We start from the raw sequence: 23,187 nt of genomic DNA, 5'->3' as shown, positions 1-23,187 counted from the left end.
CCGCAGAATTCGCCTGCGTCGGGAATCCGTGCGAATCGCCGCTAATGTATTTAATAGTAAAAACGCATGCGTTTGTTACATGCGTTTTTACCCGCGATTTCGCACCCTTCTCAATGTTATTTTGCCCTGGCAGTGTCATGGTTAATTTCGCATGGCACCCTGCCATGCGAAATCGCACGCGAAATCGCGGGTAAAACGCATGCGGAAACGCACCCGCATGCGTTTTTACAAGCGTCGGAATGCCGGCGAAATCGCGTCGCACTAGTGGAAACGGGCCCTAACAAATCACACCACACAGCAGACAGGCTGCCCAGAAATCAATACCTCACATTCTCTCCACCTGCTACAAACAAAAGCCAGCTAAGAAAAAGCCTTGATCACCTGGCTCCAGCAAATGCTGTCAATACACCCAGCCCTACCCATAAGCCACAGGGTGGAGTGTGGGATCGTCACTGGGCTGTCAGGTATCCCCAGGTCATTTCATACTTCAAAAGAAGAAAAATGGAAAAAAGTATACTTCATTAGATTCACAACATTCTGAAAGGTGAAACAGATCACTGTCACATGTTTAAGTCTGACACACTGTGAAGCGCTTTTCAATCTGTCAGCACCGCGTTTGCATTTTTAAAAACACATTCCCGTTGAATTTCAATAAAATTGTGATTTGGGGGAAAAATCGCATTTGCAGCAATTTTAATGCAATTTTAATGCAAGTCAATGGGAGTGTTTTTTTAAATGCAAACACAGCGCTGACAGATCGAAAAGTGCCCTGCAGTGTGGCTCAATAGCACTTTTGAACTTAAAGCTAGCGATTTGAACAAAATTTTTATGTGGTTCTGGGTAGTAAAATTGCTGCAAAATCGCATATGCAGCGATCTTATACTTTGTATTGAAGCGCTAACACTTTAAAAATGCTGCAGGACCCACAATTGCAATTTGGGGAAACTGTAATTGCGTCTGTGGAATCGCCGAAATACAAAGTGTGGCTGAGGCCTGGAACCCACTAGAGTGCTGTTTTTGAGCATTTAGGCATCTTTCGCGGTGTGACGTTAAAAGTTACACCTTAGAAAATGTTTCAATGCAGACTAACGCACAGCAATACTAAGTCTGTGCGACATTCACCGTGCACACGTTGCGTTTGTGTGTAACGTGTAGCGTTATTAGAAAGTGCGGTACTTATCCGTTAGCCGGGCGCATCCTCTAGGTGGCAACAAAACTCCACCAGAGTTACATCTTTCCCTACTATCCATGTCGGCCTGGAGGGGGAATAGTAATTAGCGCCACCTGCCGGATGCGCCCGGCTAACGGATAAGTACCGAAAGTGCTGCATGCTGTGCGTTATACTCGTTATTAGCTGCGTTGGACTGTTTGCACGTGCTCAGTAATGACTTGGAAGCATACTTTTCATTGCCTGTATGCTCTACTGTATGCGACGATAACAGGGCATTAAGTTGCGTTGCGACTTTTTTGGGGTGTTGCGTTGTAATTTGTGTTGTGACTTTAACATTGCATCAAAACGCAACGTCCTACTGTGAAAGAGGGCTTAGGGAGCGCTTTAAATCACTAGCGATTTCCCTAAATGCTCTGCCAATGTAAATAAATGTAACAAAGGTACTTATCCGTTAGCTGGGCGCATCCGGCAGGTGGCGCTAATTCCATTCATACTTCATGTAACAAAAGTGTTCATGTAAACGATGGTATTGTGTTTTAAGTGGCCGTCTCGCTGCGGCCAGATGTATTGTGAACAGTGACAGGGGGACACGTGTGATTATTTGAAAGGACCAATCAGAATTAAAATCGTAAATCGCTACCACAATCGCTGGCAAAAAGCTTACATTTTTTTAAATCACTACCAAAATCTCCGGGAAAATGCTCATGAAATCGCTTACAAAACACTAACTAAAAACGCTAGCGATTGTGATAGTGCTTTGCGATTTGTAGTGGGTTCCAGACCTAAAACAGCTCCTGTGGGTTCCTGGCCACTCTGGAACTGGACAGCTGAGATACTCCAGTCTCTTACATTTTCCCTTTACATTCCTGACTCCTCCAGAGGTTTCCACTGTGGCGTACAAAGGATATCACCGCCTGGAAACTTGGGCGTACGATACAGCCGATATACGTTCTTACGGCTGCACAAGTCCTGGCGGAGTTAATTACTCTTCCCCCTCCAGGTCCACGTGGATAGTGGGGAATGATGTAATTCGGCTTCCAGATATTGCTAGCGGCCGAATTACAGTGTTTTAAATGTAACTTCAGCTCAGTCTTCTGACGGTGCCAAAGTTACTTACTGTGCGCCACTATAGCTGTAATTCCTATTAAGGTCTATGGTGGCACCGACTGCGCCCAAATCTCCTGCGCTCAGGGTTGCCACCTCATCCCTTTAAATACCAGCACATCTGAGTTATACAGGTTCTGGGGCTACTCACACAATCAGTGTCTAAACTGCATATAACTAGACACAAGGCATGTATAATTCATATGTGGCGGTATTTAAAGGCATGAGGTGGCAATCCTACCTGCGCTAGATTCCTTGTGCCACGTTGTTCCAGTTGGAAGATCTATTTACCAAGGTAAGTATGTGACTTTTGCTTTGTAGAATATCACAGGTTTGCTTTAAATATCCCAGTGCTATTAGAAAGGACGGATGATACCTCCTGTTCCTATTGGGCACAGGACTACCCTTTCTCCACGCGCCATTTTGTAGTTTCATGTTATTAAACATTCTCTCTACCTGTACATATCATAACGGGCCTAGTTGCTCATCCAGCAATATTTTCCAAGCATGAAATCTGTACTTTTTAGTGCTCTGTATGTAAAACATGGCCCGGCCTGTAATGCCTGGGTAACGCCTCTCTTCTTACATATCATACATACATAAATCAGCAGAGATGTGCAATGAAAATAATTGCATGTAAATTGTATGTTACCTACAAGACACATACAATTTACATGCAATTATTTGCATGTAAATTAGCCCAATTTAAAGGCGTATACGCCATACAATTTTTTTACATTTCTTTTCAAGTCAAGACTCACATTCATTTTTTTCTGACTAATTGTAACGTTTTAAAAATCTGACCAATGTACCACACACTTGTGTTAAATGTTTCCCCTATTATGGAAAAAAAATAAAAAAAAAAAATAGCCGGGCGCATCCGGCAGGTGGCGCTAATTACTATTCCCCCTCCAGGCCGACATGGATAGTCGGGAAAGATGTAACTCTGGTGGAGTTTTGTCGCCACCTAGAGGATGCGCCCAGCTAACGGATAAGTACCAAAAAAAATTGCTTGTGTGTCTACATTACGAAATCTACCACACACACACCATACAATCTTACAATAATTGATCAGAAATTTCTGCCACTACAGATTGAAAAAAAAAAAAAAAACGGTAAATCCTATCAGAATTTTCACTCAAATAAGAAAAAAAGCTTTCGTTTTTCTGTAGAAACAATCGTATTTATGGCATTGCTGTAAAATCGGATCATTGTATCGTGTGTGGCCACCTTCAGTTTTACACTTAGGCCCAGTGCACACCAAAACCGCTAGCAGATCTGCAATACGCTAGCGGTTTTAGGAGCTGATTTCAGAGCGATTCTAGGTATATTTAGAGAGGTTTTCTAAACATGCCTAGCGGTTTTGGGTGCGTCTTTGTGTAGCAGATTACCGTACATATGTTGTTACAGTAAAAGCTGTTACTGGACACCTTCTGTAACAAAAACGTCTGGCAAACCGCTCTGAAGTAGTGTTTTTCAGAGCGGTTTGCGCTTTTCCTATACTTTACATTGAGGCAGAAACTCTTCTGCAAACCGCAAACGTGCAGCAGGACCCACGTTTGCGGCTTGCTACAAACCACAAACCACCGGTGTGCACCATCCCATTGAAATACATTAGCCAAGCGTATTTACATGCGGATGCGGCCGGCGGATCGCACCTGAAACCGCTTAGTGTGCACTGGGCCTTAATGTGCAAGCAAGTTGGAATTCTCTGCATCTTATTGATTATGTCTTAAGGCTCATACACACATCAGACCATAGTCTTTTGAAAATGAAAGATCACAGACCAATTTTACCCCCTTCCATGTAGTATGAGAGCCATACCTACACAGTCTATTCTATGTAGCTAAACTCCCCATCAGACAGAAATCTTTGCAAGATGCTGCACACAAAGATGCTGTAGACATTCAAAAGATCAGTATCTGCAAAAGATCTGTTCCTGCCAAAGATCCATTCCTGCAAAATGCATTCATAGTCTATGAGATCATCAGATGATCAGCAGACCATCATACACACCTTGTTTAACAGACATTCATCTGCAGATCAGATCCACCAGGATGGATTTTCAGATCTGCAGATGATTGTCTGATCTGCAGATGAATGTCAGTTAAACAAGGTGTGTATGATGATCAGCAGATCTCATAGACTATGAATGCATTTTGCAGGAACGGATCTTTGGCAGGAACAGATCTTTCACAGATACTGATCTTTTGTGTCTGTACAGCATCTGTGTGTGCAACATCTTGCAAAGATTTTTTTCTGATGGGGAGTTCAGCTCCATAGAAAAGACTGTGAAGGTATGGCTCTCATACTACATGGAATGGGGTAAAATTGGTCTGTGATCTTTCATTTTCAAAAGACTGGTCTGATGTGTGTATGTGGCCTAATAATCAGATGCAAAGAGCAGACTGCATTGAAACTCACTGCAATCATCTGTTCTAATCAGAACACCCAAATACTTTGCTTGCAGGAAGGCTGAGTTAGTTAGGGCTCTTTCACATTAGGGCAGATTTTCTGCGTTTCAACGCAAAGGATAAAGTTTGCGTTACCCAAGGTGAAATGAAAGTCCATAGACTTTCATTTTAGCTTTCACATATAACGCAGCCTTTTTGTGCGTTGCGTTACACTGCACCCAGGCGCAGTTTTTCGGCCAACGCTAGCTTTATGCGTTACAATGTTAGTCAATGTAAAACGCACACTATGCACGTTTTTAATCCGTTAACGCAGGCAATCAGTCCCAGAATGCAACAGGGGAACAATGTAGAAAGTTGAAAACTAAAAGAAAAAAAAATTACCTGCGTTTTCCTATGTCCTGTAACGCATTGAAAACGGATTAAAAACGCACACTCACTGCAGTGCACTGCAGTGCAAAACGCATTAAAACGCATACAACAAAACGTATGCTTTGAGCGTTCTCCAACGCAAGCTCTGATGTGAAAGAGCCCTTAGCTGGCTGTCTCTGCAGGGCTGGAACCCACTAGAGAGATTTTATGAGTGTTTAGGGAGCGATTCAAACCGCTAGCGATTTCCCTAAACGCTCAGCTAATGTTAATGGATGGCAAATTCCACTGGAGCAATTGCGATTGCCAAATCGCAAAATGCAGGACATGCAGCATTTTTGGCGTTTAGCGTTAGCGTTTTTCCAATGTAAAGTATATAAACGCTTGGGTAATTGCTCATCAAAACCTGCACAGAGCAATTTTGCTAGCTTTTTGAAGTTACTGCACACTGTAACAAAATTAAAATTAATTGAAAGGACCAATCAGAATGAAAACGCTAATCGCTACACAACCCCTGGCAAATTGAATACACTTTTTAAAATCGCTCATGAAAATGCTCATGAAATCGCTTGCAAACTGCTCATAGAAAACGCTAGCGATTGCGATTAGCGATAGCATTTTGTAGTGGGCTCCAGGCCTTATGCTGGGGATACACGGTAAGTTTGTTGCTTATCAATTGAGCTGCTGATGGCTCGATTGATAATACCCGACAGGTCCGATGACCCGCAGGATAAATTCCCCGGTCGATTCCCGCGGGGCGGACAATAGTGGGGAATCGAGCGGAAGATAAGGAGCGCCCGCGGGGATCAATACAGGCGCTGGCGGGACAAGCGGTGATGCCGGCGGCTCGATCCAGTGCATAATTGCATCCATGTATGCCCAGCATTAGGTAAGAAAACGGAAAAAAAATTTGAAACATTTGTACTAATGTACAGAACTGAACTGACATGACGGTAGGAACCCACTAGGGCGGTTTTTAGCAGCGTTTTTGGATCGCTGACAATTCCCAAAAATGCTTTGCCAATGAAATTGGGTGAGAGGGAACCACATTAGTGCAATTGTGATTTGGGGTAATCGCAGGACATGCGGCATTTTGAGCATGTTACCCAAATTGCTCTGACTCCAACTCCTTAGTCTAATTTTTACAAAGGCTATGGCTTTGGTTCAAAAATCATCAGACTCAGACTTCTCAGTTTATTGAAACCACCGACTCCTACTCCAGGTACCCAAAATTACTCAGACTCCTCGACTCCGACTCCACAGCCCTGTTAAAAAAGATGAATTTAAAGGAAACCTGTGACACAAAAAAGGAAATTCTTACCCACATAGAGACAACACAAGACACAGAACATTTACATTGCGCTTTTCTCCTGGCGGACTCAAAGCATCAGAGCTGCAGCCACTAGGCAGTAGGAGTGTTAGGGAGTCTTGCCCAAGTTCTCCTCACTGAATAGGTGCTGGCTTACTGAAAAGGAAGAGCTGAGATTCAAACTCAGGTCTCCTGTGTCAAAGGCAGTGCCTTTAAAGGATACCCGAGGTGACGTGACATGATGAGATAGACATGTATGTACAGTGCCTAGCACACAAATAACTATGCTGTGTTTCTTTTTTTTTTCTCTGCCTGAAAGAGTTAAACATCAGATATGTAAGTGGCTGACTCAGTCCTTACTCAGACCGGAAGTGACTACAGTGTGACCCTCACTGATAAGAAATTCCCATTTTTATCTCTTTCTTGCTCTAAGAAGCCATTTTCTACTAGGAAAGTGCTTTATAGTTGGAATTTCTTATCAGTAAAGGTCAAACTGTAGTCACTTCCTGTCTGAGTCAGGACTGAGTCAGCCACTTACGTACCTGATATTTAACTTTTCCTGACAGAAAAAGAAAAAAAGGAACATGTCATAGTTATATGTGTACTAGGCACATTACATACCCATGTCTATCTCATCATGTCACATGTCACTTCGGGTATCCTTTAACCAGTACCCTATCCATCCATCCATGAGTGAGCAGATGTCTAGAGGTGTTCCGATCGATGCTTGAGTCCACCTCTGCTGAGCAGGATCCCTCCGGACATATCCGACAAGAGCTGCTTGTGGGATATATTCTCATTGCAGCACTGCCTTTCGTGTATGAGCGCAGCAGTACTTCACCAGCTAGAGTATGGCCACACCTGTCCAGTGAGCCGAAGCCACTTTTTTACAGAGGGAATTGCAGCCATGTACAAGAAAAGCATCTGGACCATCCAGAGGTGTCCCTCTACATTAGTAAGAACTGTATATACCTTTTTTTTGCTTTAAACTCCCAGGTTCACTTTAAGCTTGTCCCTCTATAGCAGGTTCGCAGTACATTGTGAGCACAGAGAAGACGGTTTTGTGAAGTTAGTCTTTGTAGTGTGTCGGGTGCTGATGCTTACAATGCACATTATTTGGCTGACTGCCTGCACCTCGGATGCCAGGTCTGTGCCAGTGTCCAGAGATGAATGGCTCAGATCCTCAGTATAAGCTGTTCTCTGTACTGATCCAAGCACTGCATGAACCAGCCAGGCTGAAGCAGACTGCTCAGGCTCACACACTCCCATTTCCCCCCTCATCACTCATTCCGAGAAAATGATCCCTCCTGAGATAACTCACAGTGCTGGGACAGCATATGGGAATGGGAACCTGGTATAATGGGGAATGGGGAGGGGATAAGGGGTATGTAGAACCCGGCCCACACTATTGTTTATAACAAAATAAGCATGTGATAAAGGCCATACAAATAAGGAAAAATTGCAGGGCTGTGGAGTCGGTACAAAAATCTTCCGACTCCTCAGTTTCTGAAACCACGACTCCAACTCCGACTCCGGGTACCCAAAATGACTCCGACTCCTCGACTCCGACTCCTTAGTCTAATACTTAACAGGGCTGTGGATTTTGTACCAAAATCATCCGACTCCGACTCCTCAGCTTATGAAATCAACGACTCCAACTTCAACTCCGAGTGCCCAAAATTGCCCCGACTCCTTGACTCCGACTCCAACTCCGACTCCACAGCCTTGTTACAAAAATGTATCTCAATAGGCTGGTGCACACCAGCGGTTTGAAGTTTTTAGATAACCACAAACGTGGGTCCTACAGCACTTTTGCGGTTTGCAGAAGAGTTTCTGCCTCAATGTAAAGTATAGGAAAAGCGCAAACTGCTCGGAAAAACGCTAGATCAGAGCGGTTTTCCAGGCGTTTTTGTTACAGTAGCTGTTCAGCAACAGCTTCACTGTAACAATATATGAAATCTGCTACACAAAAACGCTCCCAAAAACACTAGGCATGTTTAGAAAACCTCTCTAAACATGCCTAGAATCGCTCTGAAAATCTGCTTCAAAAACCTCTAGCGTTTTGCGGATCTGCTAGCGGTTTTGGTGTGCACTGGGCCTAAGAGATACAACTGGACACACAGGCACTAGACCCACACGGAGACTCAAGATGTACACATGGGAATCGAGGCTAAAGAGGCGCTGCAGCAGCCACAGTGCAAACCCTGCACAGTGCTGGGACAGCTTATGTGTCCAATGCTTGTGGAAACCTAGCCTAAAGAGGCACTGCAGCAGGCACAGCGTAAAACCTGCACAGTGCTGGGACAGCTTATGCATCTATTACTTGTGGGAACCTAGCCTAAAGAGGTGCTGCAGCCACAGCGCAAACCCTGCACAGTGCTGGGACAGCTTATGTGTCCAATGCTTGTGGGAACCTAGCCTAAAGAGGGGCTGCAGCAGCCACAGCGCAAACCCTGCACAGTGCTGGGACAGCTTATGTGTCAAATGCTTGTGAGAACCTAGCCCAGGCATGGGCAAACTTGGCCCTCCAGCTGTTGAGGAACTACAAGTCCCACAATGCATTGCAGGAGTCTGACAGCCAGAGCCATAATTCATAAAGGCAAATGCATTGTGGGATTTGTAGTTCCTTAACAGCTGGAGGGCCAAGATTGCCCATGCCTGACCTAGCCCATAGAGGTGCTGCAGCAGCCACAGCACAAAACCTACACAGTGCTGGGACAGCTTACGCATCCACTACTTGTGGGAACCGAGCCTAAAGACATCCATGGAAAAAGGGTGACAGAGATAGCCGATAGTAGAATATGAGTAAAATGACCAATATTCTACAACTTAATTATGATACTGTAGCAAAATATTACTAATCTTTACCACTGTTTTACTATTATCTTAGCTAACCCTACTCTCACATAGAACCCTCCCACTACTGATGCGTAACCCACCCTGGTGCCTAACCTTAAACCCCCCTCCTTGCTCCCATGGCGCCTAAATTTAACTCCTAAAGACCCCTCCAACACACTCCTAACACTAAGGACTCCCACCTCTTAACCCCTGATGTAATGGCTATAAACGGTAAATAGCCGCTATTAGTGGCTATAACTGGTGAAGAGCAGCTACAACCTTGGGCTCCTCCGGGCATCCAAATTAAAGAGAATCTGTATTGTTAAAATTGCACAAAAGTAAACATACCAGTGCATTAGGGGACATCTCCTATTACCCTCTGTCACAATTTCGCCGCTCCCCGCCGCATTAACCACTTCAGCACCACAGGGTTTTTTGCTTAAAAACCAGAGCAATTTTCACATTTCAGCGCTCCTCCCATTCATTCACCAATAACTTTATTACTACTCATCAGATGTAAATGATATACCGTATTTTCCGCCGTATAAGACGCACTTTTTCTCCCCAAAAAATGGGGAGAAAAAGTCCCTGCGTCTTATACAGCAAAGGCAGGGAATCCCCGACTTACGGACGCCCGCCGATACAAACCGCCGACCCGACGCCATCGGGTATTCCCTGCCTTGCCGCTGTGAGTCCTCCCCGCTTGTCTCCACCTCCCCCTGTGTCGCCGGGTCACCCCCCCTGTGTCGCCGGGTCCCCCCCTCTGTGAGAAGCGGCAGCGTCAGAAGCTTACCTCCTCCATCTTGCCCGCGGCGATTGAAGACCTCCGGCTCCTGTGGGCGGCTTCCTCTAGTGCCGGCTTGTAATGACGCGTCATCAATGACGCGTCATTACAAGCCGGCACTAGAGGAAGCCGCCCACAGGTGCCGGAGGCCTTCAGTCGCCGCGGGCAAGATGAAGGAGGTAAGCTTCTGACGCTGCCGCTTCTCACAGAGGGGGGGACCCGGCGACACGGGGGGACCCAGCGACAGAGGGGGGGACCCAGCGACAGAGGGGGGAGGGACCCGGCAACAGGGGGGGGGGGACTCACAGTGGGATACACAGTGAGGAGGGCACTCGGGAGGACACTCGGGGGGCCAGGAGCACTTTGGGAAGACACTTGGGGGGGACAGGAGGACACTTGGGGGGGACAAGAGCACATTTGGGAGGACACTGGGGGACACTTGGGGGGCAGGAGGGCACTTGGGGGTACAGGAGGACACTTGGGGGGGGGGGGACAGGAGGACACTTGGGGGGACAGGAGGACACTTGGGGGGGACAGGAGGACACTTGGGGGGGACAGGAGGACACTTGGGGGGGACAGGAGCACATTTGGGAGGACACTGGGGGACACTTGGGGGTGCAGGAGGACACTTGGGGGTGCAGGAGGACACTTGGGGGGGACAGGAGGATACTTGGGGGGACAGGATACTTGGGGGGACAGGACACTTGGGGGGACAGGAGGACACTTGGGAGGACACTTGGGGGGGACAGGAGGACACTTGGGAGGGACAGGAGGACACTTGGGGGTACAGCACTGACACATGGGGGTACAGGAGGACAACTGGGGGTGACAGGAGGACACCTGGGGGAGACATGGGGACACAGGAGGGCACCATTTGGGGGAGGTCATGTACAAGACGCTCCTGAAATATGGACGCACCAGGTTTAGTTTATATTTTTTTTCCCTGGTTTTTGCCCTCTAAACCTGGGTGCGTCTTATATGCCGGAGCGTCTTATACGGCGCGAAATACAGTATATCTTGGTTTTTTTTGCCACATATTATGCTTTGTGAGAGTGATATTTGCTTTTAGTAATTGTTATTATCTGTGCATTTTAAAGGGAAAAATGAGAGAAAAAAAAGAAAAAATACACTATTTCTCCATTTCCATCCACTACAGTTTTCAAATAAACAATGTTACCATAGGTAAAACCCACACATTGTATTTGCTAATTTGTCCTGGTTATCTCAACATTTAAATAATGTTTCTAGTACAATGTATGGCGATAATATATTAGTTTCTGGTTTGTGTTTTTTGTTTTCTCATTGTACTCTATCAGTAATTAAAGGGAAGGTTCACGCAGGAGCTGTAAAAAATAGAAATCAAAATCCACTTACCTGGGGCTTCCTCCAGCCCGTGGCAGGCAGGAGGTGCCCTCGCCGCCGCTCCGCAGGCTCCCGGTGGTGATCCCGACCTGGCCAGGCCGGCTGCCAGGTCGGGCTGCTCCTGCGCTCCAAGTTGCGTGTCACTTGTGCGCGCTGACGTCATCCGACGTCCTCCGGGCTGTACTGCGCAGGCGCAGAAGTTCTGCGCCTGCGCAGTACAGCCCGGAGAACGTCGGATGACGTCAGCGCGCACAAGTGACACGCAACTTGGAGCGCAGGAGCAGCCCGACCTGGCAGCCGGCCTGGCCAGGTCGGGATCACCACCGGAGACCACCGGGAGCCTGCGGAGCGGCGGCGAGGGCACCTCCTGCCTGCCACGGGCTGGAGGAAGCCCCAGGTAAGTGGATTTTGATTTCTATTTTTTACAGCTCCTGCGTGAACCTTCCCTTTAAAAGCCCTTATCTTCATGATTAACAGTAATACACTCTCATGGCATACATATTTTAAAAGCTAAATCCCTAGGGTAACTACGTATTCTCTTTTCAATGCTGTCACTTTTGTTTTTTTTTTTACAAGTATTTATTTAGGGGTATAGAGTACATGAAAATAACAGTTTTTTTGCTTTTCATTCAGTTTTCCGGTAAAAAAAAATCACATGACTTAGCCCTCAGTTGTCAAACAACACAAAATCTATTCTCTCACTTGTCACAGTTAAAATGATACCCTATATACATAATCAGATAGCTTATTGGGCATACAGCACACTGTTTACCACAAGTACGCCTATCTACTCCCCTGAGCTTCAGATGAAGTTTTGTGGGGAGTAGATAAGCGTAGCAAGGGATTCAAAGTGGTTAAAAGTAGTCAAAAACAGTTTTAAAAAGTTTGTTTATAAACAAACAAAATGGCCACGAAAACAGGAAGTAGGTTGATGTTCAGTATGTCCACACATAGAAAATACATCCATACACAAGCAGGCTGTATACAGCCTTCCTTTTAAATCTCAAAAGATCATTTGTGTGTTTACCTTCTGTCCCCCTGCAGCTCTCATGTACTGAATAGTGACAGGCTTCCTGCAGACAGCTCTGCCTGTGCCTGTAATTCCTGAGTATGTGTCAGCCAGCTCCTTTCACAGCCTATTTACAGAGGAGGATGTTTTTCCTTCCAATATCCATGTCAGCACACTACGGGTTAATCCCGCCCCCCCTAACACCTCCAGGACATGTCTATATAAATCTTGAGCCCTCCCCTAGTCGGTGCTTTTTTTTCCTGTCCTCCTCCAGGACTGTCAGTTTTTGCTATTTTTTCCTTTTTCTTTTTTAGTTTTTGTGGAATTATTTTTGTGTCCTACCTGCTGCTTTCTTGGCAGCCACCACGCTGAGCCTTGAGCGTGAAGCCCCGCTGTTTTACCTTAAAAAGGTATAAGCGGTGGTCCCCCTCTTTTTGCTGGTCTTTCTGGGGGCATCCTGTTTGTGAGGCCGCATACGCTGTAAACCGGCGTACTTCTGATTGGGCAGCATCACGCACTGTATGCGCATCAGCCTGGGACGCATTGTAACTTCCGGGAGGAAGTGACGTCACGGCTGGGAAGTCATAGCCGACACGGAAGCCTTCAAGACTCGGCGTGCGGGACGCTGCAGCGCTGTTCTCGCAGAGGGAGCAGCAGGAGAGTGCGCTCTCAGATTCGGTGCGTCCAGGACACCACCGCTAATCGTAGCAACAAGTAGGTGGGACAGTGCAATGCCTGTAGCAGACTGCACGGGTCAATGTCGTTACTTGAGTTTTGAATGCCAAACTTATGTATTATTGTAGGTGCTGCTCCAAGGGGGCTGCAGTGGTCAGTGAACCTGCACAAGCTACAGAAAAAGCTTCAAAGCTTTACAACTACCTTAATTAAGGTACAACTGCTGACTTTAATGCTATGCATGCAATATATGTATATTCTCTTAAAGAGACAAAGCAGATTATTTTTATATCTTCACATAGGTTCTATTCTCACCTATGGAAGGAAGCAGTATGGCCTCCTCTGCCCATAAAACAGACCAGCCACATGAAGATAGGTAGGACACGAAGAGAATGTTTTTGTATTTTTGCAGTGCTTATAATTCAAGGCTAGAAGACATAGGAATCTTTTTCCTTATACATGTTTTTTTTTTTTCTCTCTCTCTTCCTCTCTCTCTTTTTCTCCTCTATGCTCTCCCTCTGCAGTGTCTCCCAACCAGAAGAAAACCCTTCAAAGGAGGATGCTGCATCAGGATCGAGTAAATCTCGATCAATCAGAGGCGCTCAAAACCCCGCTCAACCTCAGAGCAGAAGTAAAACATGCTGGGCTTGCGGAAAAAAATGCATGCCAGGAAAACTAGTTTGCACTGAATGCTTCTACTCGATTCCTGTAGAAGAGGAACCTAGGGAGGATCTAACTGCCATAGTAAAGGAAATTGTTCAGAAGTCACTAGCTGAACACTCCAATGCATGTAGACCGGCAAGATCAAATAAGGATGGGGAGACATCAGAAGACCCCGACCAAGCGGATGAAGAGGACAATCTACCAGTAGGATTTGAATTTTCACTGGTCGCACCATTTGTCAGATCTGTTAGGCAGGCCCTAGAATGGGAGGAAGAAGAAGAACCTCCGGCAAAAAAACGTTTTTTTCCGCACCTCAAAAGAAAACCAGTGATGTTTCCACTAATGGAGGAAATAACTGAATTGGTGCAGGATGAGTGGTCTAAACCGGAGAGAAAGGTGTCCATGTCTAACCGATTCTCAAAGTTATACCCAGTTGATGGCAACATAATACAACAGCTTAGTTCCCCTCCGACAGTGGACGCCTCAGTGATGCGTTTAGCCAAACACGTGACGCTACCTCTAGAAGACGCGGTATCTTTTCGCGAGCCGCTAGAAAGGAAGGTAGACATGGACTTGAGAAAGGCGTATTCTACCATGGGTACACTGTGCAAACCCGCCATTGCCTTGACCTCTGTATCCCGAGCATTGAGGGTCTGGACGGACAATTTGGAGGGTGCGATTAAGGCAAACGTTGACCGAGAAACGCTAGTAAAAGCATTAGAAGAGTTCAGGTTAACTTCAGACTTTGTAAGTGAAGCGTCCATAGACATCATTAGATGCGCGGCGAAGGCAATTCTACACACCATCACTGCTAAGCGAGCAATGTGGCTGAGGCCGTGGTCAGCAGACACCAATTCAAAAACGTCATGGTGCAAAATTCCGTATGATGGAACGAACCTGTTCGGAGCTAAAATGGACACGGCTATAGCAAGAGTGACCGGAGGCAAGTCTGGATTACTGCCCCAGGACAGACGTCCAAAGAGGACCAGACAAAATGATAGAAGATCTTTTCAAAGGGCAGGAGATTATAGGACTTCAAGATCGAACCAGTCCTTTCGTAAGAACTGGCGAGGAACGCAGTCCAGTCTGTCAAGGTTTAATAAACAGAAAGCTTCAACTTCCACTTCACAACCAACAAAAACCTTCTGAAACTTTCCCTGCCCACCTAGAGCCGGTAGGGGGACGGCTCCAGAAATTTGTACAGCTGTGGGCACAGGAGATAAAGGACCCTTGGGTCATAAACACATTGCGCTGGGGACATTGTTGGAACTTCGACACAGAACCTCACCTACCATACTTCAAGGCCACGGCCATTCCAAAATCCCCTCAAAAGTTGGAAATCCTTCACTCTTATGTTCAAGAACTATTGGAAAAGGGCGCAATAATGGAGGTGCCGGAGATGGAAAGGTTTCAGGGACTCTATTCCCCCCTATTTTTCGTGGCAAAAAAGACAGGTCAACTCAGACCAGTACTGGACCTACGTTTCTTGAACGACCACATAGCTCAAGAAAAATTCAAGATGGAATCACTCCAGACGATAATTCCAACAATTCAACTACAGGACTGGATGTTGTCAGTAGATTTGGCCGATGCCTATCTACATATACCAATAAGACACTCGTTCCAGAAGTACCTCCGCTTCTCGGTGGGGCATGTTCACTACCAGTTCAAGGTGCTACCCTTTGGGATATGCACAGCCCCGAGGACGTTCACAAAGGTGCTGATCACAGTTATTGCATCCCTAAGATGTCAAGGGTTGCATGTTCATCACTATCTGGACGATATATTGCTAATAGCCTCTTCAGAAAACATCCTGACCCAGCACAGGAAGATCCTCCTAGAGACTCTACAGAAATTCGGCTGGATCATAAACTGGCAGAAGAGCAAGCTTCAACCAGTACAGAGACTTTTATTCTTGGGAGCAATATTGGATACAAAGGACAACATGGTCAGCTTACCTCCGGAAAAAGCAGACTCTATTATTCGCAAGGTCACCGAGATGGAAAAAAGAACGAGAATCTCAGCAAGGGAGTGCTTGGCACTACTAGGAATGTGTACGGCCACAATCCCAATGGTCAGATGGGCGAAGTGGAACATCAGAGTAATCCAAAGCTCTTTTCTCGACCAATGGAACGGGAAAAACTACGATCAGGAGATCAGGATTTTGAGCCAGATGAGGGAAGAATTTCGCTGGTGGAAAGACACCGGAAACCTCTTCAATCATCATCACATAGTGGTGGAGAGCCCGGCTGTGATAACGACAGACGCCAGTCAATGGGGCTGGGGGGCACATCTGAACAAGGACTTTGCACAGGGCAGATGGAGCCTACCGGTAGCAGGCGTCTCGTCGAATGTACTAGAGATGAGAGCTGTGTGGGAAGCTCTGCAATACTTTGCAACGGAAGTCAGAAACAGGAGGGTACTCTTGAGAATAGACAACACTACAGTAGTTGCCTACATACAGAACCAAGGGGGCACGAAGAGTCATACTCTACTACAGGAACTAGAGCCGATCATGACATGGGCACAAGGCAATGTAACATCCCTCCACGCGGTGCATGTTCCAGGAATACAAAACACTGTAGCGGATTCACTGAGCAGACATTGGATCGACCACAAGGAGTGGAGCCTGAAGAAGGAAATTTTTATGATGATATGCGACAACTGGGGGACGCCCCAGGTAGACCTAATGGCGACGCCAAGCAACACGAAATGCGCCCAGTTTGTTTCGAGGTACAAGTACCCGCAGGCGGTGGAGTGGGATGCGCTATCGATCCCATGGAATTTCGAACTTGTGTATATATTCCCTCCGACACCGATGATTCATCGAACGCTGAAGAAGATAGAACAAGAACAAACAATGACCATTGCTATTATACCTTACTGGCCTCGCAGGCCCTGGTTCCCCCTGCTGCAGAAGCTGTCTGTACAACCACCAATGCACCTGCCTTGCCCGGAGGACCTCCTGTCCCAGAACGGAATCTTGCATCCGCACCCAGAGCTGTTAAGCCTGACGGCATGGAAGCTGAGAGGGAAAAGCTGATCGCACTAGGTTGCTCAAAGGAGGTTACAGATACCCTCCTCAAGGCACGAAAAGCAACTACCAATATTACCTATTATAGAACATGGAGCAAGTTTGTGGAATTCTTGGATCAAGAGGAAACTACGTTAGAACAAGTTACCGTTACAACCATACTGGAGTTCCTGCAAAGAGGCGTTAACATAGGATTGAGTCTTAGTACAATTAAGACACAGATATCGGCAATATCCGCAATAACACACAAGAGATGGGCAGTTGAACCGTTAGTGGTTCAGTTCATTCAAGCAGTGACCAAGATCCGGCCACCCAAAAGAAACTGGTACCCCCAGTGGGACTTACCTTTAGTCCTTAAAGCAGTCTCAAAGGGGCCGTTTGAACCTACTGCAAACTGTACGTTGACTAATCTAACTCTGAAAGTAGTTTTCCTTACTGCGATAACATCAGCTAGAAGAATATCTGAGTTACAGGCTCTAGGATGCGACCATCCGTATATTCAATTCTTTCCGGATAGAGTATCCCTCAGGCCAATAGATCAGTTCATCCCCAAGGTCGCGACGAGCTACCATTTTAATCAAGAGTGGAGTCTTCCATCTTTTCATGACCCAGCAGAAGAAGATCCTAATGCATGGAATCTACCACACTTGCTCAAGATATATATAGACAGAACCAATGACATTCGCAAATCCAGGAGATTATTTCTTATCCCAGAAGGATACAGGAGAGGGGAGTCGGCCACGACCAAAACAATAGGGTCATGGTTGGTGAGAACTATAAAGATGGCATACACCATAATGGGCAAGGAACCACCAAATGAAGTTTCGGCACATTCAACCAGATCGATTTCAGCATCTTGGGCGGCTTTCAATAAAGTTTCACCGGAGACGATATGTAAAGCTGCTAATTGGGCCTCGGTGAACACGTTTATCACGCACTACAAGGTGGACCCAGGAGCGTTGTCCACTATGCAGTTTGGAAAGGAAGTGTTGTCTACAGTAAAGTTAACTGTGACTTAATTTATCGTGTAAAGACTTATGGAGATGTACATTAAAATTCAGTAATAATCATATGCTGTCTCCCTCCCTTTTTTCACTGTTGAAGTATATTTAAATCCCGTAGTGTGCTGACATGGATATTGGAAGGAAAACGGAAAATTGTATACTTACCCGACGGTAATTTTCCTTTCCTTTCGATATCCATGTCAGCATACGGAGTTCCCACCCAGCATGTCAGTAGATATGTTGGGACTATCAAAAAAAGCACCGACTAGGGGAGGGCTCAAGATTTATATAGACATGTCCTGGAGGTGTTAGGGGGGGCGGGATTAACCCGTAGTGTGCTGACATGGATATCGAAAGGAAAGGAAAATTACCGTCGGGTAAGTATACAATTTTCCGTTATCCAGCTCTCTTCTGTCACTGATATCAGAGACCTGCTGGCTTATGTAAATGACACACACGGGAGTGTGCATAGAGGGGTCTGGAGAGGGGTGTGCATAACAGATCAGCATGGAAGAGTTGGCAGCCTACCAGACACAGGCCGACAAGTCCGACAGGGGAAAGATACATTGATTTATTACAGAGACGGTGATAGCAGAAAGTGCTGCAGTAAGCCAGAGCACATTAGAATAGGTTTAGGAACTTTTAGGATGGTAGAAAAAAAGGATGAAATTTTTGTTACAGAGTCTCTTTAACGTTTATAGCATATGGTGGTGCCTTTTTACCTGCTTTGGCCTAAAGAGGTGCTGCAGGAGCCACATTGCAGACCCTTCATCTGCTGGTGAGCATTACAACTATTACAACAGAGGTATAATAATATCAAATCTCAATATCTCCAGAATGTGTTCCTTTCTTACGTAACAGGTGTCGGGTGCATTCTCACTTGGGCGATTTGTTTTTAATTTTTAAAGCGCTAGCGCAATACAAACTTAATGGCAGTGATCTCACTGCCGCAATTGCCTCCGATCATGGGCGATTTGCGATTAGCGGCAATTGCAAAACGTGTTGCATGTAGCATTTTGCCATGATTCTTGAGCGATCCCAATACAGTGCTTAAAAAAACGCTGATCAAGATCACTTGGGGATCGTGAGAGTGTACAGTGATTTTACTGTGCTAATTGCGGTAAAATCAATTGCGCAAAACACTAGCGCTAAGCTTTGCGATTGCTAGTTTGAATGGGCCCTCAAAATGCTTGTACATGCTCTAATCCAGAGGTGCACACACTCTTTCGGCTTGTGAGCTATTTTTAAAAATTAGCAAGCCAAAATGATCTACCTATGTGCAATTTTAGGAGCACAATTGTATATACAGAATGGAAAATGTAGTGCGGACGGGATCTACTATAAAGTCCTTCGCGATCTACCGGTAGATCGCGATGTACCCAATGGGCGGAGGCGCTACACTAGCACACACTACTGCATTGTTGCTCCTGTATGTATTTTTGCCTGAGGAAGCGGGCTTGAGACCCGCGAAACGCGTTGCAGTTTGTTTCTTGGAGTACTAACTATATTTGATTAAATTAAACTTGTTGCATCATACACAGCGGTTGTGTTTTTGCTGGGGAGACGAGTCCACCCTCGCCACCCACATTTTAATTGGTTTTAATTTGCATCTCTATTCTATTTTTATCCTGCTTGCGCCTCTGTATTTTTTTGCTTATGAAGTCCTTCGCGATCTACCGGTAGATCGCGATGTACCCAATGGGCACCCCTGTCCTAATCATTTCCTGTCTTGACTGCTGTAACATCCTAATCTATGGCCTGCCTAAAAAAAACCTTGCCTGTAAACCTTGTTGTATTGTGTGAAATAACAGTGGTTTCCAACTGTCAAGTAAACAGTATCTCCCTCTGTGCATAGAACTCTCAGGAACAACATTCTGCAGGTATGACCTGACAGGACTAAAGATGTTGTCACTTGTGGTACATTTTAGAATGTAAATCAGGGAATGTAAAGATTTTACCATGGGCAAACACTGACTAAATCATTTATAAATCAATATTGTGTAAAAAAAAGAAAAAAAAAGAGAGAAATTTCATGTTATTTTCACTACAGTTCCACTTCAAATGTAGGCAAGAAAATAGGATAGCTCCCGTTCCCTAGGGGAGGATAATGGTGGGTGCTGCCATTATTTACATCAGAATCTATGGGAGCTCCAGTGGGGTTACACCTCTGAGAGTGGTGAGTAGAGATGGCCAATTAAATGAGAACAAAATGTAAAATATCTGCAGCACTACTTAGGACTGGTGTACTGGGGCTATTGTAACAGTATAATGCACAGCAATTGCAATAAAACCAATAGAAAACATGACATGATTCAATAATCAATTCATATATAAAAATACTGCCACAAGCCCAAATTTGCACACTATATGAAATAACCCAGGACCAAAGTGCAATAAGTAATATCACCTAGTGTTAAAACGCCCCTAGGTGGAGAACCCAGATTCAAGTACAAACTCACGAGGTAGATCATAAGCAGCAAAGAACAGAAAGATTCCTATTTTGGATAAGATAAGGACACTATGACCAGAAGGTAACTGAAACACTCTCTCCATTTGAAGAGTTCACACATTGATGAAAACCTGTTGACTAGGTGATGTTTTCTGTGGGAAGGTCAGTCAGCTGGGGGGAGGAGTGTTCAACACTGAGCTGGGTTAAATAAAAAATAAAAAAAGAGCTAAAAAATATTTTCATATCGCATTCCTCTGAAATCAGACAGTAAACACTAAAAACAAGAGGATAGGTAAGCTAGATGAGTAACTTCTTATTGGTGAATTTTAATTTCAGTCAATATGGAGTTTCATCTTACTTAAAGAGTAACTGTCAGGCTGCAGAAGCTAATTTAAACCTCTATTCTCCTGTGTTAAACAGTTTAGAGGGAAGCCAAAAAGGCATTAGTGAAGATAAAAACCTCTCTTACCTTTGATGTGTGCTTATCAGCAAAGCTGTTAGACCCAAGAGGACGCAAGCCGCATAGTATACTGCAAAGCATTCTGGGGCCCTCCCCTCGGCTGCTAATGAGACGTTACAGCAGCTTGTAATCAGTCCAGCGCGTAGCACTGATAAATCTCCGGGCAGAGTACACTGCAGGAGTCAGCTATTGTTCCTAGCCACATGGCTCATTAATATTCACTGCACACTGTGTTATTCAGTACGATCTGTTCTGTGATCAGGAAGCAGGCAGGACATGACGACACATTTGACAGAAAAACATGGAGCCTGCCATGAGCTGTCAGGAGCATCTATCTCTGCATATACTATATACAAATTCTGTGAAATCCAAACGTGGACAGTGAAATGCATATGTAATGTAAGTACAGCCAATCTTTAGCTACTGATATATGTGTTTATTTTCTCTGAGACCTTATACCTAACAGCTCCTCTTTAAAAAAAACATGGTGGGCAGAATACCTACTACTGACCTTCTTTCTGCTGCTCACCCTCTTCAGGGTCCCTTCCGCTCTTTTCTCCACAGCCTAATGGAAGTTTACCAGACAGTGAACAATCGGTTCTGAACTGGGCATGTGCAAGTTCTGAACCGCACATGCTCAGTGAAAGAAATCGGACATCTTCCTTCTTTCCTGCACAAGTCACTTCCTGGAGAATATTCAATCAAGGGGCCAGTCAAATATGAAAGAGGTTGGCACCAGGGAACGGTATGACCCTGAAGCCAACGAGCAGCAAGAACTGCTTCAGCAGCATGTCATCTCGCCCACCATGGGATCAGGTGTTTGGTAAAATGGCATTACTGAATGGGGTGCAGACTGGAGACTGGAGTGATGTTGTATGCTGACTTTACAAGTTTATCCTCTAAAGGTGGCCATTAACAATACAATTCAGACAATTGATCAATTCTCCAATTCAATCGTAATATCGATCAAGTTAGTGGCCCTGAATGATTGAACCGATCATCTGAAGAATTGTATCAGTAATGACCATCTTAGCAATGACAAGTGTCTGCGCTGTGTAATGCATACATTAGAAGAGTTGCTTTAACAGGTATGAGTCTATTCATCTGTCCTCAGTAAGACATTGCATACAACACCCAGACAGTGAGGACATAAAGTAATGCATTATAATTAGCACATTATTGATCAGGGTGCAGAGTGTGTCGATTCTGTACAGTGACGTTACTAGTTTTACCCTCTGTGAATGCCAAGGTTCAGTGTTGTGCAGCTAGGTGCTTTGACAGGTATGACACTATACTCTCACCCCCAAGCATTACATTCCGCACAACACCTGGGCTAAACAACACATACCATCACTATAAATGCTGATTCAGTTACATGCTATGTGACACCAATGAGAAAAGTTCAGACCATATCATATGTGCTCTGTTCTGAAAATACAACACAATGCTTAAGTGAGAGATATAGTTTTTTTCTGTAGTCCTCTATTTCCAGGGACAAGCCCAGCTTTTACAACACTGTCCAGGCATTTTTAATTTACAACGTTAAACCTTGTACTCCAGCTTTTCTGCATTTCTGCTCATTTTGAACTCTAAGGTTATTGATTAACAGCAAACACAACATTAATAGCACATATTAACAAACATGTTATTTATTGTTGGATAGCGACTACTGTGGTCCTCAGTGTCCTTAGTAACCGTGGAAAAGGTTGCCCTGGGCAACCAGTCAGATTCCAGCTGTCATTGTCCCAGGGCAAGTGTGACAATGGGGAAAGAATAAGCTTTGTGGATGCCAGAGAACTCTGTAGTTCTGCAGATGGAAGGAATACCCCTTTATGAATGACCCCATCATCATTCATCCCCCCATATCTCTCCACTGGAGGGCACAGCCAGGCAGACAAAGGGTAGTATGAGTGTCCTTACCTGGGGCAGCACAGTCAGCACAGACAGTGTTGCCAGGTTTCTGGGCCAGTTCCAGCAGTGCTCTCCTGTTCCTTTCTTCCGCCATAGTGCCCAGCTATATCCTTTTATCTTCCTGTTATCTCAGCTCCCCTTTTGGCCACACAGTGACACAGACAAGGAAAGGATCCAGCAGCCAGCAGGGATTCACGTGGTTCTCATGACTGCAGGTGGATGTCTCCAGAGCAGTATGCAGTGCTAGTCTGTGTCTGGGGAGCAGAGCTGCCTCAGCTCCTCCTTTCTCTCCCATTCAAACTGGACTCTGCTTTTTGCAAACCACTGACTGTCTGACTTATTGTGGTTCCGCATTCCTCAAAATGTTAAGAAAGTAATGTGCTGATGTGCTGCTCATGGGCGCCACCTGCTGTTCGATGTGCGCAGTGCGGGCTCTGAGCTTTCCAAATAGACTTCTAAGAATTGCTCTACGTTGGAAAGGCTTTACATCATTCCTATTTCCTTATAAGGACCTGGGACTTCCTAGCCTACACTAGCTGACTAGGTATAAATTCAAAAGGGGATTTCAGGCTAGATTTCCTTTATTTCTTCTGACAAGCTGAGAAAAAGCCATGTATGTATTCTAAAGATGCTC

At 45.3% G+C, this 23,187-nt stretch overlaps 1 protein-coding gene across 2 annotated transcripts in view; it reads right to left on the bottom strand.

The window, feature by feature from the left end:
• ADAP1 (ArfGAP with dual PH domains 1) overlaps positions 1-22,893 on the bottom strand; it is a 326,339-nt gene extending 303,446 nt beyond the window's left edge. For both annotated transcript variants that reach the window (XM_068244589.1, XM_068244587.1), the window contains exon 1: positions 22,563-22,893. In XM_068244589.1, the coding sequence (XP_068100690.1) occupies positions 22,563-22,647 (85 nt within the window). In that variant the 5' untranslated portion in view covers positions 22,648-22,893. The remainder of the gene's footprint in view (positions 1-22,562) is intronic.
• Positions 22,894-23,187: the final 294 nt, after the last annotated feature.

Source organism: Hyperolius riggenbachi, chromosome 7, assembly GCF_040937935.1.
Source record: "Hyperolius riggenbachi isolate aHypRig1 chromosome 7, aHypRig1.pri, whole genome shotgun sequence".
Lineage (NCBI taxonomy): Eukaryota > Metazoa > Chordata > Amphibia > Anura > Hyperoliidae > Hyperolius > Hyperolius riggenbachi.
Note: the sequence above shows the minus strand (reverse complement) of the source record. Positions and strands in the feature narration are given on the sequence as shown.